General features: G+C 55.0%; 1 protein-coding gene across 49 annotated transcripts in view; it reads right to left on the bottom strand.

Annotated features, from left to right (window-relative positions):
- OBSCN (obscurin, cytoskeletal calmodulin and titin-interacting RhoGEF) overlaps positions 1-17024 on the bottom strand; it is a 163184-nt gene that overhangs the window by 37442 nt on the left and 108718 nt on the right. For 45 of the 49 annotated variants that reach the window (XR_004433938.1, XR_004433939.1, XR_004433940.1 and 42 more), the window contains 19 exons: positions 12571-12649; positions 12192-12316; positions 11725-11922; positions 10977-11009; positions 10608-10706; positions 10223-10441; positions 9673-9733; positions 9254-9324; positions 8410-8532; positions 8153-8292; positions 7402-7602; positions 7172-7254; positions 6510-6683; positions 5437-5596; positions 4919-5035; positions 4653-4817; positions 4291-4449; positions 3930-4107; positions 3281-3394 (listed from right to left, as the gene is read on the bottom strand). Coding sequence is in view for 46 of the 49 variants with exons in the window: in XM_033197474.1 (XP_033053365.1) it covers positions 3281-3394; positions 3930-4107; positions 4291-4449; positions 4653-4817; positions 4919-5035; positions 5437-5596; positions 6510-6683; positions 7172-7254; positions 7402-7602; positions 8153-8292; positions 8410-8532; positions 9254-9324; positions 9673-9733; positions 10223-10441; positions 10608-10706; positions 10977-11009; positions 11725-11922; positions 12192-12316; positions 12571-12649 (2499 nt within the window). In the remaining 3 variants the exon portion in view is untranslated. The remainder of the gene's footprint in view (positions 1-3280; positions 3395-3929; positions 4108-4290; positions 4450-4652; positions 4818-4918; positions 5036-5436; positions 5597-6509; positions 6684-7171; positions 7255-7401; positions 7603-8152; positions 8293-8409; positions 8533-9253; positions 9325-9672; positions 9734-10222; positions 10442-10607; positions 10707-10976; positions 11010-11724; positions 11923-12191; positions 12317-12570; positions 12650-17024) is intronic. The other 4 variants (XM_033197468.1, XM_033197497.1, XM_033197512.1 and 1 more) reach the window with 1 other exon arrangement.

Here is a 17024-nt window from a genome sequence, read left to right as displayed (position 1 = left end):
CAAGGTCCCCGAGCCCCAACGCAGCCTTGCTATAAGTGCAAGGCATCAGGAAATTGGACCAGTGAATGTCCTAACCCTCATCCACCAGCAACCCCCTGCCCTGCTTGCCGGCAGGGAGGACACTGGAAGTCTGATTGCCCCACCCTGAGAACAGGTGCTGCGTCTCCACGTGACCCCCTTTCCCAGGATCCTGGGAGCTCCTTCCAGCTCCTACATCTAGACGACGACAACTGAAGGTGCCGAGACTCGGGGACCCCCATCACCCTCGCCGAGCCGCGGGTAACTCTCCTGGTAGCGGGTAAGACAATCAATTTTTTAATCAACAGCGAGGCTACCTATTCTGTTTTGCCATCCTTCTCTGGACCTAGGCTTCCATCCAATATCTCTGTAGTAGGAGTAAGCGGAAAGCCATCCACTCCACAAAAACTCCACTCCTTAATTGCTGCCTGGTCAACAACTACTCTGAGCACTCGTTCCTCATTCCCAGCTAAAAAGGGCCCCTACCGAAAGCAATCAGTGGAAATCAGTTTGGCTTTCCCCCACTCGCCTCAAACTTACTAAATTTTCTTAACTATCTCATACTCCTCAACCTTGCTGGGACCTTCCTTCTGGGTTTTGCCCCTATTCCAACAAATGCTTCCATTCCTCATTCCTATACTAATACTGTGCCTTATTTTATTCTTCATCCGTACGTCCAAATGCCAACCATGGGCCCCGACCTTGACGACGCCCCTTAACAGCAGGAAGTAGCCAGACAGACCACGGCGCCCCTTATCACTATTACCAATAAAAGGTTGGAATGTTTTGACGAACAGAGGCAAGATGGTGCATTTCCGGGTTTTTCATCACCAATTTTTCCCCGTGTGCGCGAGGATGCAGCTGGCGCCCGGGAAGGTGCAGACCAACCAGGCATGCGCCAGGTGATGTCAATCCGAAGAGATCAAGATTTACCTGGTGGCACCTGCGGCGCCTTCCCCCCCCCCCCCCCCCCCCCGCAACGCGTCCGTGCCCCGCCTATTGCCCTTCCACTCCTAGAAAAGCCACTCCCGGCAGATGCACGGGGCGGGCTTCCTCAGCCCCTACCTTTGTCCGGACTGCATTAGGAACTCTGCCTGAGAGCTCTACTGGGTGACTCTCTCGGCCTCCTTTGCCGGAGGCCAACAGACTTCACCCCCATACCTTTTTCTCTGGAGCTAGATGACCAAAGAATAAATTTGCAGTTTTGCTTTTAGCCTTGCCTACTCGCTGGTTCTTTTGTGCTCGCTCTGGTGGTCTTAGAAAAACAAATCAGTCTCTAATATGTATATTTATATATGTGTACAGTGTGTACAATACATGTATGTGTAGCTGTGTATAGTGTGTGTGCATATGTAAAGTATGTACTTGTGTGTGTAATGTGCATGTATCTGTGTATGTGTATAGTGCATGTTTGCATGTATCTGTGTATATATGTAGTTGTATAGGTACATGTAGTGTGCACTTGTGCATGATGCATGTGCATGTGGTATGTGTGCATGTATGTGTACCTGTATAATGTGTATCTATGTACATATTCATGTGTACGGTATGTATTTGTTTATATGTATTGTATACTATGCATGTATGTGTAGTATCTGTATGTGTGGTGTACATCTATGTATATTACACATAGTGTTAATGTATATGTGTGTGTAATGCATATATATGTGGTATGTACATATGAATGAGTGTGTAGCATGTATCTCTGTGTCTATGTACGTGTGTGTACAAGTGTGTGTAATGTGTATGTGTGTAAACTGTGACAGGCTGACTTGCACGTGTGTGAAGGGTAGAATGGGAGGTTCCACAGTTCTGGGGACCCTGGCAGCCCTGGATGCCCCTGCCCACTCCCCGTTGGCCTCTCCCTTGCTGGCTTCCTGGGCCCCCACTTCCCTGGCCGCTCCTTCCCCTGGGTTCACGTCCCCTCATTTCTGCAGACTCTGGAAGTGGGGGCTCTCAAGCCTGGGTGCTTGGGCCTCACCCCCTCCACATGCACTCTGCGTCTGCATCGACTGGCAGGTCAGATGCTCTGTGAGCTGACAACGTCCCATTCGTCGCCTCCGGCCACATCCCTCTTCTGAGCCTTACTTGTACTTCTCCAACCACCCCTCGGCCCCTCTGCCAGCATCACTGCAGGCACCTCGACTCTGCAGAGTCCTCCCAGGCCTGGTGCTTCTTCCTCCCACCCAGCCCTGTGTGCACACCACCATGCCTCTCCCCAGCCTTCTACCTTTGCAAACAGAACCACCCTGGTGGATGTCCAGCCCCAACTGTGTGCACATCTGGATGCCAAGCTCTTTCCACATAGCCAGCCACCCTATCAGCAAATCGGGCCAGCTCAGCCTTCAACACGCCCCTGGAATCCACAGCCATCCCTGAGCCCGGGTCCCCAGCTCCAGCACGGTGACTCCCAGGCTGGTGTCCCAGGTCCCCTCTTGGCCCTCCCCAGCAGGTTCCTGGCATTACAGCCAAGGTGACAGATGACAGAGCCAAACTGTGTCCCTCTGCTGCTCAAACCCGACATGGCTCCAGCACAGGGGAGGATCGATGCTCCCCAGGGAGAGGTCCCCAGTTCCTGGGAGGTGATCTCAGGCCCTTGGGATATCCTGCCTGGTAAAAGCATCTGTTCTCCTTGGGATCCCTGGGCCACATGGGATCATCTATGCTGGCCGTGAGATTTCTGAGATTCCTGGGGGTCCCTGGGCCATACAGCATCAGCTTGGCTTCCAGAAGGGCTGGAGCCCAAGGCCCACCACAGAGCAGTGAGCCACGATTCCATGGCTGAGCCTGCAAAACCCTGGACACAATGGCCAGGGAAGCACCTGGTTGGCACCACCCTGTGCATGTTGTCACATGCTGTCACTGGGAGAAATGATGCCCCCGGTAGGGGACAACTGGAAGTTCATGCCTAGTGCCACCTGGACCTTTCCCTAGGTGGCTCTCCCAGCAGCTACTTTAACCTGGGCCCACTGGCCGCAATCAGCCCTGACTATGGGACTAGCAGCTTTGCAGAGCCGAGTCCCCCCACTGAACTCTCTTCTCTCCACGTCTCGGCATCTCCGTGTCCCCAACCATGCTGCCTTTGATTTGGAAGGCAGGTGGCAAGTGAACATATGAGGCCTGTCCTTCATGCCCCAGACTCCCGGCCAAATCCCATACTGGGTCCCCAGCCCTCACAGCCTGTTTCTCTTGGGAGGCTCTTTTCTGTTGCAGGGCCAGCATCTTGGACAGGAAGGCCACAGCCCCCGGCCCCGGGGTTTACCTTTGTACCAGCTGATGACAGGCTTGGGTGTGCCCGTCACGCGGCAGGCCAGCTTGACTGTCTCACCCAGCTCGGCTGTGCAGTCGGCCAGCTCCTCTTCAAAGTCTGGGGGCCCTGAGGACACACATGGCCCTCAGTGCTCTGTGGGGGGACACTGGGCTGCGGCACCCCCAGGTGCACCTGGCAGGTCACCTGCCCTGCACCACGAGCCCCACATCTGATGGTGTGGCCACTATGGGGACTGTCCCCTGTCACCCCTCATCCAAGGTCCCCATCCAGAGTCAGGTGAGTGAGGCAGGCGTGTGTTAAACAGAGAGCAGTGGGGGCTCCGGGGAAGATTCTGTTCTGGTTGAGGAAGCGGACCCTGGGCTGCCAGACCCTTCACAGCCCCTGACATGATCTGGGTGGGTGCCTTGAGCTTGGGGCCCCCATGGTATCCCCGACCTTGGGTCAGGGCCAATCAACACCCAGCCCAGGGGCTCCCCATGAGGCTGTAGTCGTCACATGCCACAGGCTGGTTGAGCCGTCTGTCCTAGGAACGAGCCCACCCCCACACCCACCCAGGTAGGGACCTGTGCGGCTGCAGGAACAGGCTTGGGTGCCCCATCCCGGCTCAGCCACCTGGGCCCCCAGGGAGGTGGACACTCACGCCACACAGGCAGGGCCAGACGCTGCTGGATGCCACAGATCTCCTTCACCCACGAGTTCTTGATAATGGCTGTCCGTGCCTGCAGCAGGTACTTGCGCACCGAGTCCTCTCGCTCCTGCCACACCTCAAAGGCACGGTCATCCCCCTCCACCTGGTCATTCAGGTCAATGCTGCTCAGCTGTGGGTAGGGGAGGGTGTCAGCACAGGGATGGGGACACGGGCTGACCATCCTCAACAGATGTGCGACTCGATGAGGAAACATTCAGGCCACCCTGGACCAGCGGCTGCAGGCGTGGCCACCAGCATCCACCCCGGAGCTGAGGGACAGGGAGCCCCGCCCAGCAGCCTGGAGCCCACATACCTTCATCATGTTCCGGAACACGTAGCTGAAGGTATCAGTGCGGGAGTCTCGCCGGGGCTTGCAGATTACCAGGTGGTTGCGGAAGAGGAACACGTGACGGTTGTGGCCCTTCCAGGGCATTCGGGCCCCTGGCGCACCCTCCCACACGATGAAGTGGCCCTGGGGGAGGGTGTGGACTGCGGTCAGCCTGTGTTGGGCCAGACTGCCCAGAGGTGCAGACCCCACAGCCACCCAAGTACCCAGTGCCCTGCCCAACTCATGCACACACCCCTACTTCCTGGCAGCCCCAGATGCAAGCCAACACCCCAATATCCACCCACCTCACACGCATCTCCCGGCCCCGGCCCCTGCCCCTCCCCAACCTGGCGGATGGGCTCGCCCAGGGCCTCCAGGGTGCCCGGGTACTTCTCCATGAGGGACACGTGCAGCTGGTTCTCGGCGCGCTGCGGCAGGGCAGACACCACGGCATAGGCCTGCTCCAGCAGCGCACAGTTCTGTCTGTTCCGCGCTTTGTTGCGGATCAGCTCCTGGGGCCGGGACGAAGGTCAGGGTTCAGACTGCTCCACAGGCTGGACCCCAAAAGACCCAGCCTGGGCAGAGGAGGTGGGGCAGGGGAGGTGGTGCCCACCTTCAGCAAGGCCTGGTATCGCTGCACCCGCTCCACCGGCTGCTCCAGGTAGTGTTGTAGAGGTGGCGGTGGGGGCTGAGAGGGGTCCCCTGCCAACAGGGCCTCCTCCGCATATTTCTGTGGGAACCACGAGGGTGGGTTTTAGGGCAGGAATGCAAGGCCCCCTGATGGCTGTGTCCCTGAGAGCTGGAGGGTGGGTCCCCAGGGTGCACACACAAACTGCACCCCAAGTGACAGCTGTCATCACCTACTGACAGGTGACAAGCACAGGACTTGGGCTGCTGAAATGGCCTGCCCAGGAGCACAGGGCTGCAGAAGGAGCTCCACCCGCATTTCTGAACTGAGGCCCAAGGGGGCCGCAGGGAGGCTGTGGGCAGTGGCAAGGTCGGGGATGAACACAGGTTCTGATGTGGGCAGGCCAGGATGAACCTTGGAGGATGCCTGGGCTCAGTGAGCCTTCAGAGGGAGCCAAGGGCAGGCACTGAGGTTCAGGAGTCCATGAGCTCAGGCATGGGCACCTTGTAGAACTCCTGGATGGCCGTGCTGACGACCACCGACTCAGCCTGCACGCGCCCCACCAGGAACTCCAGGTACTGCTCAAAGGCTGCCTGGTTCTTGATGAAGCACATGGCCACGTCGTCGTCCGTGTCACATTGTTGCAGCTCCTGCAGGAAGCTGCTGTGAAGGGGGATGGCATCAGGACTCAGCCTGAGCTCCATAGCCTGGCCCTGAGCCCTCACCTCTGGGAGGAAGCTGGCCCTGCACAAGGGCTGGGGCCTGTGGCTCCTGGGGTTTGTGAGAATATGCATGCAGACATGTGTGGACATGCAAAGAAGTGCTTGTGTGCCGTGTATGAAAGTTCATATGAATATTACATGTGTACATGTATGTGGGCATGCACATTTGTGGAGGCATGTAAATGTGTATGAGCACATGTGGCTGCATACACAGGCAGGTGGTGGGGGAAGGAGATGCTGTGTGTTATATGCATGTGTGCATGTATTCAAGTATTCAGATGAAAGGGTGGGCATGTACATGCTGGGTGTGCACATGTGTGCAGTAGTGCACATGCATAGGTGTGCAAAAATAGTGTGGAGACATACATATGTGTGTCCATGTGTATAACATGTATACATATACACAGGCATATATGTGTATGCACATGTCTATAGGTATGCACTGTGGGCACACAGGTGATGTACACATGTATATGGGTGTATGTGTGTACTGTGTGCATGTGTGTGCATTTACAGATGTGCACATGTGCCATGCACATGGGTATATGCTGTTAAAGGCTACACCTGTACACATGTATGTGTTCATGTGTGCACACGTGTGAGGGTGTGCATGCACGTGGGCTTGTGCACATGCCAATTAGCTGTTGGTGCACCGCAGGGCTTCCCACAAGTAAGCCAGGTACACATGTCTGGGTTTCTGAGGGGAGGTGCGCTGAGGGATAAATCAAGTCAGTACAGGTTCTCTCCCTCCTTGGCTCCAACCCACCTGCAGGAGGCCTGGCCCTACAGTGCATCTATGCATGGACGTGTGTGTGTGTGTGTGTGTGTGTGTGTGTGTGGCCCCACCCACCCACCTGCTGTGAAAGAGGCCGATGTCCCGCACATTGCGGAAGATGACTGCCTTCTGGCCGGCCACAGCTGCGGGCACGTGGGGGCAGTGCTCCAGGTACTGTAGGTGGTGGCTCTGCAGGAACTGCAGCTCCTCCACGAAGGCCTGCTCAGAACTCAGTAGCTCCTGGATCACAGAGCTGGGCAGGGGGGGGCCGCCATAAGGGACCACGGAGTTCCTGCTTCCCATGCAGGGACTGCGGGCCACAAGGTTCCCAATCCCTCAGATGCTAAATGGGAGCGCCTCCTGCTGCGCAGCCTGTCGCCTGCTCACAGGAAGTGGGAGAGCAGGTGGAGAGAGGCTCCCTCTCGGACAACACCAGGAAGCCGGTCCCAACACCAGGAAGCAACCCAGATGGGTCCTGCCAGTGCAAGACTGGGAGGGCAGCTGTGGGAACCCAGGCAGCTCTGGGCCTGCTCTGCTGTCCTTGGCCCCTACCTGTCCCTGACAGGCTCACACAGGAGCACTGTTTCAGAGGCCCCTGAAGAGGAATCAGCATGGCCATGACCCCAAGACCTCCAGGGTTAGGGCCTGGACCCAGAGCCAGGGCAAGCGGCCAGCTCCTTTGGGAGACTGTCCAGTCGGTGGCATGCCAGTGCCACCACCTCCGGCCCAGCAGCCACTCACCTCAGCCTTGACTTGTATTCATCTTCAGACACGGCCTCCCCGGGGAACTCAGGGGCCTCAGCAGGTCCCCACTCAGGTGACAGCTGGTGAGGGACAGGAGTATTTGGTCGGGGTGCTGAACTCTGGCCCTGCCCTGTGCGGATTGGGCTCTCGCCCCTCAAATTGGGACGCCCCTCCTAGGGGCCTCCAGGACCTGGCCATTCAGGTACCTTGCCTGGCCATTCAGGTACCTTGAGCCTCCTGTCCAGGTAGGCTGGTGACACCCAGCCCTGCCGTGAGGGGCTGGACTTGGTGGGCTTGGTGCGGACGAGCCAGCGCAGTGGGTGGGCTGCATCCAGAACCTCCACGTACTGGCCTTCCCGCAGTGCGATGGCATCCTGCTCAGCCCCCAGGGGCAGGTAATCGGCGGTGACCACGTAGATGTCAAAGATCTGAGAGGGGGGTGGGGGTGCTAAAGTGGTGAGACCCGGGAGGTGCCAGCTGGGCCTGCCGAGATCCCAAGCCACAGGGCAGGGATCCCCAGTCAGCATGCACACGCCTGGTTCCTGTCCCACGCAGAACAGCAGGAATGTGAGAGACCTCCCCTGCCCCACCCCCAACCCTAGAGGTCACCACAGCCCTGGCGTCTCCAGGCCTGGACTGCCTACAGTCAGTTACTTGTTTACCTTCTCCCCGTCTCCACACCCACCCCAAGCCCTAACAGGGTTCCTGGTATACTGGAGGTCTGAGACACATTCTCCTTTGAAGGAATGAAGGAGTGAATGAATGAACCAAACAAATGGCTCTCCAGGAAGGCAAATCTCCGCAGGACACCGTGTGGAGAAGATCCTGTTCTCACCAGTTCCTGCAACTTGCTGGGGTCCCACCTCCCTAAAGTCCCATGGGAGTCCTGCCTCCTGAGCCCCTCTCCACCCTTCACCTTCTCTTCAGGAAGGTCAGGGCCTCTCCCTGCCCTGCTCCCAGAGGATTCCAGCTGCCCACCTCGCCTCGGGCGTCGCCATCCTCTGACTCTGAGGAAGACTCCTGGATGCTGGAGGATGGCCGTGATCGGCCGTGGCGGGGGGATGCAGATGGTGTCTTGGAGTCATCATCGCTGTCACCTCCAGGCACCTGCAGCTTGGCTGGGGGTGTAAGGATCATGACACCCTGGCCTGCCTCTGGCTCTCCAGGGCTCAGGGGAAGGGCAAACACCCCGGACACATCCCAGTGACCCTGGGACATGGGCCACTGCCCCTCACCCTGTGTGATCTTGGCCGATACCATCTCGGTGATCTGGGAGGTCAGTTTCTGCAGGAACTCCTCTGTGCCCACCTCAGCAAGGGACAGGTGTCTGAGGGCCTCCTTGGCAGCCAGAGGCTCTCCTGGGGATATAAACACTCTGCTCAGGTTGCTGCATGCCCCTCAGATGTGTCCCAAGCACCCCATGCTGTAGGCCCATCTTGGGCCCTGGGAGCCAATGGTGAACAAACAGCCAAGCCTCCCCCGCATGGTGCTGATGTCTAGCAGGGAGATGATGAGACTCAGTGGCTGGCAGGGCGGGAGGCCGGTGGCAACTGGCCAGGATGAGGAGTCACTCTGGCTCATTAGTGTCAAGCCGAGGCATGACCAGGGGGCTGAGAATGTCCAGAGACAGAGAGCACAGTGGGGACTGAGAGTGGACAGTGGATGAGGGGCACTGGGGACAGAGTCAGCAGAGGCCAGACTTGGGCATCAGGCTGCAGAAGGGGCCATGGGTCCAAAGCGGGGCTGTGTTGCCTCTGTTCTCAGTGCCCAGCCCCTAGGAGTTCTACCCAGACCCTGGTATCTACACAGCCCGCTGGATGTGAGCTCTGTGCCCAGGGCTGGCCCAGGGACCCCGCAGGCTCCCAGATCCATGGGGATCAGACATGGTTCCGACACTAATCAAGCCTGAAGTCCAGGCATGGGTTGGTCCTGGCTGTGTGAGCAGGTGTCTCAGTGCTGTGCTGCTCAGGAGGGGCCTCTGAGGCCTGGAGCCACCCCCGGGCAGCCTCCTCCTTGATCCCAGCATCAGGGGATCAGCCACCCTGGCCCCTCACAGGCATGCACCCACCCTGACTGTACCTTTCCTCTGCCCTCCAAGGTCAGCAAAACTCGCAGTTTCCAACCCCTGTGCTGAGACGGCTTGTGTGGTCCTAAACGGGCAAAGGGGGTGTCCTGAGAGGCCTGGGCTGGACCCCACCACCCTCTGTCCTTATGCAGAAGCTCCTGACAAAAAGAGGGTCTGGGGACAACAGACCAAGATACTAGAGAAAGGGGCTCCATACCAGAGAGACCCAACAGAAGCCCTCGCTTTACAATGGGGAAACTGAGGTGCAGAGAAGGAAGAGAGCTGGCCCAAACCACACGGCCTGCATGGGGCAGAGCCAGGACATGCTCTGGGACAGGTGTTCTCCCCAGGGTCAGCGCCGTCCCATCCCCCACTCCTAGAGCATCCTCCCTGGCCCTGACCGGAACAGCCTCCAGGGGCAACCCTCACTTACCCCTGCAGGAAAGTGGAAATCAGTGCTTCCTTCACTTTCTCCTGCTCCTCCACCTTAGACACTGTCAGGAGAACCGGGCAAGCCATCAGGACGGTGCTCCCAACCCCAGCATGTCTGATTCCAGATCTGGACTGGGTCCCTCCGAAGCCCTGAGCAAGGGCTGTGCCCAAGCTCACCTCCCCATCCCACTCTTGGCCTGTGGTCACCCCAACAGTGATGGGAGGAGAACAGGGGTTCTCCTGTCCTCAGAGGGGCTGAGCAAGGCCCAGGATGCAGGGGGCTTCAGGAAAAGTCCCTGGAGCCGGCAGTGCAGAACCTCTGGGGCCTGGGCCCAGAGGGGACTCTGAGGCTCAAAACCACCAGCACCACCAGGGCCTGACCCGTCTTGGGGTCTCCCTGGTGCTGTCAAAGAATGAGAAGAGGAAGGAGGGGGTCGCACAGGGTCCCAGCGCAGATGGTGGTGATGGGCAGTGTGCCCCAAGGAGACTCCAAAGCTACCCAGTGCCCACCTCCCATGTCCCAGCCCTCCACCTCCCCGCCCCCCACTCACGGCCCGAGACGCGCAGGCTGGCAGAGCAGAGGGCCTGGCCGGCAGCGTTGCTGGCGATGCACGTGTAGGTGCCCTGGTGCTGCCGGCCCACGTCCAGCAGGACCAGGCTGTGCTGCTGTGCAGAGCTGGCCATGGTGTAGCCTGGCGTGTCAGGGCCAATCCACAGGACACCCCTCTCAGCCTCCTCCCTGAGCCAGTGCACGGTGGGCGCCGGGCGTCCTAGGGGCGGGTAGGAGGTGGTGAGTGCACCCCGCCAGGAGCGGGGCCTCTGGAGGTGGAGCCCTGCCTGTGGCCCTCCCTCAGGATGATCTGAGTGGGGAGGGGGCACCTCTGTCCCATCCCCCAGGGGTGATCTTTCCATAGCAGGGGACAGGAAATGCCTTACCTTCTACCTTCACGGAGAAGGTGATGCTGGAGCCTTTCTTCACTTTCTTGGGGGTGAACCTCTCCAGCATTCGGGGTGGCACCAGCTGCTCATGCACATCTAGGGGGCAGAGGGTGGCTGGCAGAGACCTTGGCACAGCCCCCACTGCCTGCCTCCTGGCCCCCGATGATGTCTGCAGGCCCCCAGGTGGCTCTCCACAGCCAGCACCTGGACAGCACCACGCTGTCCCCTCGGCCGGGCTGTCTCTTAGGTGCGCCCTCCCTGAGCCAGCCTATGGCCACCCACACCTCCACTGCGGCCAGCCCTAGGGTCAGGCCCTCGGCACCCATGGCCACCTGGCCTCTCCCTGACTGTCTGGAGCTGCCTCACCTGATGCAGGCTTCTCTTCTGGCTCATCGGGGCCTGAAAGAGGCACTAGAGTCAGACACCCAGCACACACAGGCCCCCGCCGTGGCTCCTACCCAGCGCTGTGCGGGAGCCCAGCAGTTCTAGCCCCTGCAGTGAGGGAACCCAAGGGCAGCGCTGCTCCCTAAGCAAACGTCCTAACCCCTGCCTGAAACCTGGGCCATGGAGCCCTGCAACTTACATCCTCTGGTGACAGAGGCAACAGGCCGCATGGACCAGACCCAATGCCCCACCACCCACCCTCACCCTGCCACGGACTCTGTGGCCCCACACTGGAACCAGCACACAACCAAATAATGCTGCCCAGAGCAGCAGAGGACTCACACCTGGGGACGCTGGGGAAAGCTGCAGCAGTGGCGGGACGGGTTTGAGTGAAACTTGGAATGAACTCTCAGTGCTCAGAACTTTTTGAACAATAAGGAAGTAGGGTCCTCTAGTCCCAAGCTACACCGGCTCTGGCTGTGCCTGGATTTACCTAGAGCCTCAGTGTTTACCCACTTTCTTGGGTCAACTTCAACCTTCAGCCTGCCCATCAGTCAGGACAGAGGGCTGCACACCCGCTCCCTGAAGGGCCAACTTCTGGCCACCTGTGCCACTTTGTACCAGTGACTCCCGCTGAGGGCCTGATATGGCAAGGTGTGCAGGGGATGTCAGCCCTGCCCAGGATGCTGCCCAGGGCCCAAGTCTCTGCCCGGCCCCTTGGAGCACCCACCTCGGACCAGCAGCCGGGCAGATGAGTAGGCGGCACCCATGGCATTGCTGATGTAGGCCGCATACTGGCCAGAGTCCTCCCGAGTGACTGAGATGATCTCCAGGGTGTGCAGGGTCTTTTTGTCAGTCATGCGGATGTGGGCAGATGCGGTCAGGGGCTGGCCATCTTTGAACCAGTATAATCTGGGAGCAGGGTAGCCTGGGCCACAGGAGGGGGAGTGGTCAGCCTGGGCTACCACCCACGGGCACTGTGTCCTCCAGATGGGAGACAGATGAAGGCCTGGAGAGAGGGTCCCTCAAAGACCCCCACACCACCAGTGATGGAGTGTCGGCCTCCAGCACCCAGGCAGCAGGGAGAGTGACTGCCTGACCCTGTTGCTGGGGTCTCCTTTCAATTGTAACTGATGGGGCACGGCTCCTTGGCCTCCATCCTGCCATGACCGTGTCCCCACTCCCTCTCCCTCTCACCTTTCACCTTGAGCTGGAACTTGGCCAGGCGTGTGCCAGGGGCCACCTGGAGGTCTCTCAGTTCCTCCACCACCTGGGGCAGCTGGCCCTCATCAGTGGTGGACTCTGTTCCCTCCTGCTCCCGGCTGACAGGAGAACAGAAAAGGGATCAGCCATAAAGTAGGGCAGTGAGGGGAGCAGGGCGGAAGGGGTGCTGAGGGGCTTGGGCATGGATGACGTTGGAAGCCCCTGTTTGCTGACAGAGACCACCAGGGCTTGGAGGAAGGCTCCAGGATTGGACGCTGTCAGACCAAGCCCTTCCCTCACCCAGCAGCATCACTCCTCAAGAGGCCCTGCAACGTCAGTCCGTGGGGCACAGCCCACCTCTGGCAGCTCCTACCTGGACAAGTACCCTTGGGCACTGAAGTAGGATGAGGTCTCCGTGGCATCCGCTGCAGTGTCATAGTCTGTGCTTGTCACTGGGGAAGGAAGAGGGGAACTGGAGCAAGGCCTGCCATCCCGTCTGCCCCAGCACGAGCTCCTGCACCAGGATGGCCTCGGCCCTCAGAGGTCCTGACTACAGAGCCTTGCCTGGAAGCCACTTAGACTTGGGAGCTAGGAAGTCATAGGGGGAATAGTGACATTGTAGCCTCTCCACCCCTAGCTATTACCAGCCCCATACTTTAAGGCCTATAACTAACTACAAGCCTCTTTGATACGACAAACTAATAACGAATGATCCAGAGGCCTCAGAAGAAACAGTGATAGTGGTTCCATCCTACTAGGGAATAATGGGATGAAAAGATACAGGCCTCAAATAGCTAGGACTTGTGTTTCTAGTCAAGATGGAGTGACTGAGGTTGGACTTACCCTCTTTTATGGACTAAATGTTGAGATGCCCCCCAAAGACCATATGCTGAAATATTAACCCCCTATGGATGAAGAGATGAGCCCTTGGGAGGTGATTAGGTGATGAGGGTGGAACTTCCATGAATGGGATTACTGCCCTTATGGAAGGGACCCCAGAGACCTCCCTCATCCTCTTTCTATCATGTCCTTGAATGATGTATTTTTTTCTTCTGTAATATATATATATGTATATTTTTGAGACGGAGTCTTGCTCTGTCACCCAGGCTGGAATGCAGAGGCGCAATCTCAGCTCACTGCAAGCTCCACCTCCTGGGTTCACGCCATTACCTCAGCCTCCCGAGTAGCTGGGACTACAGGCGCCTGCCACCACGCCAGCTAATTTTTGTATATTTAGTAGAGACGGGGTTTCACCGTGTTAGTCAGGATGCTCTCGATCTCTTGACCTCATGATCCGCCCGCCTCGGCCTCCCAAAGTGCTGGGATTACAGGCGTGAGCCACCGCGCCCGCCCTCTTCTGTAATAAATTTATAATATTCTTCTCTACCTGCTATTAATCCTATCCATTGGACTTTTTATCTCTGGAAGTTCTACTTGGGCTTTTAAAATATATTCTGTCTCAACATCACTAATCATCAGGGAAATGGAAATCAAAACCACAATGTGATACCACCTAACTTCTGCAAGGATGGTCATGATTTAAAAATTTAAAAAACAGTAGATGTTGGTGTGGTTGCAGTGGTCAGGAAACACTTCTACACTACTGGTGGGAATGTAAACTAGTACAGCCACTATGGAACAGTGTGGAGATTCCTTAAAGGACTAAAGGTAGAACTACCATTTCTTCCAGCAATCCCACTACTGGGTATCTACCCAGAGGAAAATAAGTCATTATTTCAAAAAGACACTTGCATATGCATGTTTATAGCAGCACAATTCACAACTGCAAAATCATGGAACCAACCGAGTGGATAAAGTAACTGTGGTATATATATATAGGATGGAATACTACACAACCAGAAAAAGGAATGGATTAACAGCATTTGCAGTGACTTGGATGAGATTGGAGACTATCATTCTAAGTGAGGTAACTCAGCAATGGAAAACCAAACATCATATATTCTCACTGATATGTGGGAGCCAAGCTATGAGGATGCAAAGGCATAAGAATGATACAATGGACTTTGGGGACTTGAGGGGAAGTGTGGGAGTGGGGGCGAGGGATGAAAGACTACAAACAAGGCGCAGTGTATACTGCTCAGGTGATGGGTGCATCAAAATCTCGCCAATCACCACTAAAGAACTTACTCATGTAACCAAATACCACCTGTACCCCAATAACTTAATGGAAAAAGTAAAGAACTGAAAAATAAACCTTGAGAGATAAAAATAAATAAATAAAATATATTCTATGTCTCTACTTTTCTTTTCTTTTCTTTTTTTTTTTTTTTTTTCGAGACAGAGCCTCACTCTGTCACCCAGGCTGGAGTACAGTGGTGTATTCATAGCTCACTGCAGTCTCAACCTCCCAGGCTCAAGCGATCCTCTTGCCTTAGCTTCCCAAGTAGCTGGGACTATAGATGTACAGCACCACACCTGGCTAATTTTTTTTGTATTTTTTTTTTGTAGAGACAGGGTCTCACTGTGTTGCCCAGGCTAGTCATGAACTTCTAGGCTCAAGTGATCCTCCTGCCTAAGCCTTCCAAAATGCTGGGATTACAGTCATGAGCCAAAGTGCACCAGGCCAGGACAGCGATTTCTTTTTTTTTTTTTTTTTTTGAGACGGAGTCTTGCTCTGCCACCCAGGCTGGAGTGCAGTGGCCGGATCTCAGCTCACTGCAAGCTCCGCCTCCTGGGTTTACGCCATTCTCCTGCCTCAGCCTCCCGAGTAGCTGGGACTACAGGCGCCCGCTTTGTCGCCCAGCTAGTTTTTTGTATTTTTAAGTAGAGACAGGGTTTCACCGTATTAGCCAGGATGGTCTCGATCTCCTGACCTCGTGATCCGCCCTTCTCGGCCTCCCAAAGTGCTGGGATTACAGGCTTGAGCCACCGCGCCCGGCCAAGCGATTTCTTAAACATGGGAAACAAAGATGAGCCCTATGATTGCTCCAATTTCCTGCCTTGAATTTGTAGACTCAGGGAAGGGAAACTGAGGTAGGGCCCAGCAGACTCCTTGAGATGAGAAGATGGAGCTCGAGTCCTGGGAGACTAAGGCAGCTAGAGTTTACAGACAAAGTACTGGAGAAAAGAAAGCAGTACAGAGAAAGGACCTGCCTCAAGGACTCAGCAGAATACTGATTAGCATTTTCATGTGAGGAAAGACCCACCTGAAAGGATTAGGGGAAATAGTACCAGGAATAGCTCCTGGTTCTACCAGTCAGACTAGAAAAATTCCTAACTCAAAGGGCATTAAGTAGAGTACTCAGGAAAGTTCTTGCCTCAGCAGTGGGAAATAATTAGCCCTAGACTGAGCACTGCTCTGGAGCCAACAAAGAAATCATAAAAGCTAGGCCCCAAAGAATAAAATTGCATCGAAGTATCTTCACTGTATCCCAGAACAAAGCTCAAGAAGATCGGCAGAAATACAAAATATCCTAACAGGGTAAAGTTTACAATGTCAGGCACTCAATCAAAGATCACCAGACATACCAAGAGACAGGAAAAGATGACCCATAAAGTAGAAAATAATCAACTGAAACCAACCCAGAACTGATGCAGATGTTAGAACTGGTAGAGGAGACATGAAAACAGGTATTAAAATTGTATTCTCTGCATTCAAAAGGTTAAGTAGAGATGTAGAATATATTTTAAAAAACTCAGGTAGAACTTATAGAGACAAATAATAAAATGAATGAGATTCATAGGATGGATATTACAGAAGAAAAGACAGTGGACGTAAAGGCATGAATAAAAACTATGCAAAATGAAAGATACAGGAATTTTTAAAAGTGAAAAGAGCATTAGTGAACTGTACACACTCCATGTAACTTAATATACAGGTAAATGAAGAAAAGAATATTTGAAGCAATAATAATAATATGTCTTAATATATATGTAATTGAAGAAAAGAATATTTGAAGCAATAATGGTCACAGAAATTCCAAACTTAATGAAAACTCTAAACCCACAGTTCTAAGAGAGTCAACAAAGTCCAGCCTCAACAAACATGAGGAAAAGTACACCAGGCCGGGCGCGGTGGCTCAAGCCTGTAATCCCAGCACTTTGGGAGGCCGAGACGGGTGGATCACAAGGTCAGGAGATCGAGACCATCCTGGCGAACACAGTGAAACCCCGTCTCTACTAAAAATACAAAAAACTAGCCGGGCGAGGTGGCGGGCGCCTGTAGTCCCAGCTACTTGGGAGGCTGAGGCAGGAGAATGGCGAGAACCCGGGAGGCGGAGCTTGCAGTGAGCTGAGATCCGGCCACTGCACTCCAGCCTGGGCAACAGAGCAAGACTCCGCCTCAAAAAAAAAAAAGAAAAAGAAAAAGAAAAGTACACCAAAGAACATCATAATCAAATTACTCATAACCAGTTATTTTTTAAAAAATCTTTAAAAATACCTAGAGAATTTTTGTGAAGAAAGAGATAAGCTGATCCTAAAATTCATATGAAAATGCAAGGCACCCAGAATAGGCAAAACGATCTTGAAAAAGAAGGAAGTTGGAGGACTTACCCTCCCAATTTCAAAACCCACTACAGAGCTACTGTAATCAGGATAGTGTAGTGCTGGCATAATGAAAGACATTTAGATGAATGAAACAGAATTTAGAGTCCATAAATAAACCCACACATTTAGAGAAAATCAAATTTTGACAAGAATTCCAAGACAATTCAATGGGGAAATAGTCTTTTCAACAAATGGTGCTGAGACAACTGGGTATCCACATTAAAAGAACAAACTTGGGCCCTTACTTCGTATCATATACAAAAAAAAACAAACAAAAAAACAAAACAAAAAAACCTCAAAATGGACCAAAGACCTAAA

The sequence above is a fragment of the Trachypithecus francoisi genome, unplaced genomic scaffold (genome assembly GCF_009764315.1).
Source record: "Trachypithecus francoisi isolate TF-2019V2 unplaced genomic scaffold, Tfra_2.0 Lachesis_group5, whole genome shotgun sequence".
NCBI lineage: Eukaryota > Metazoa > Chordata > Mammalia > Primates > Cercopithecidae > Trachypithecus > Trachypithecus francoisi.
The sequence above is the reverse complement of the archived record's forward strand: the minus strand, read 5'-3'. Positions and strand labels throughout refer to the sequence as shown.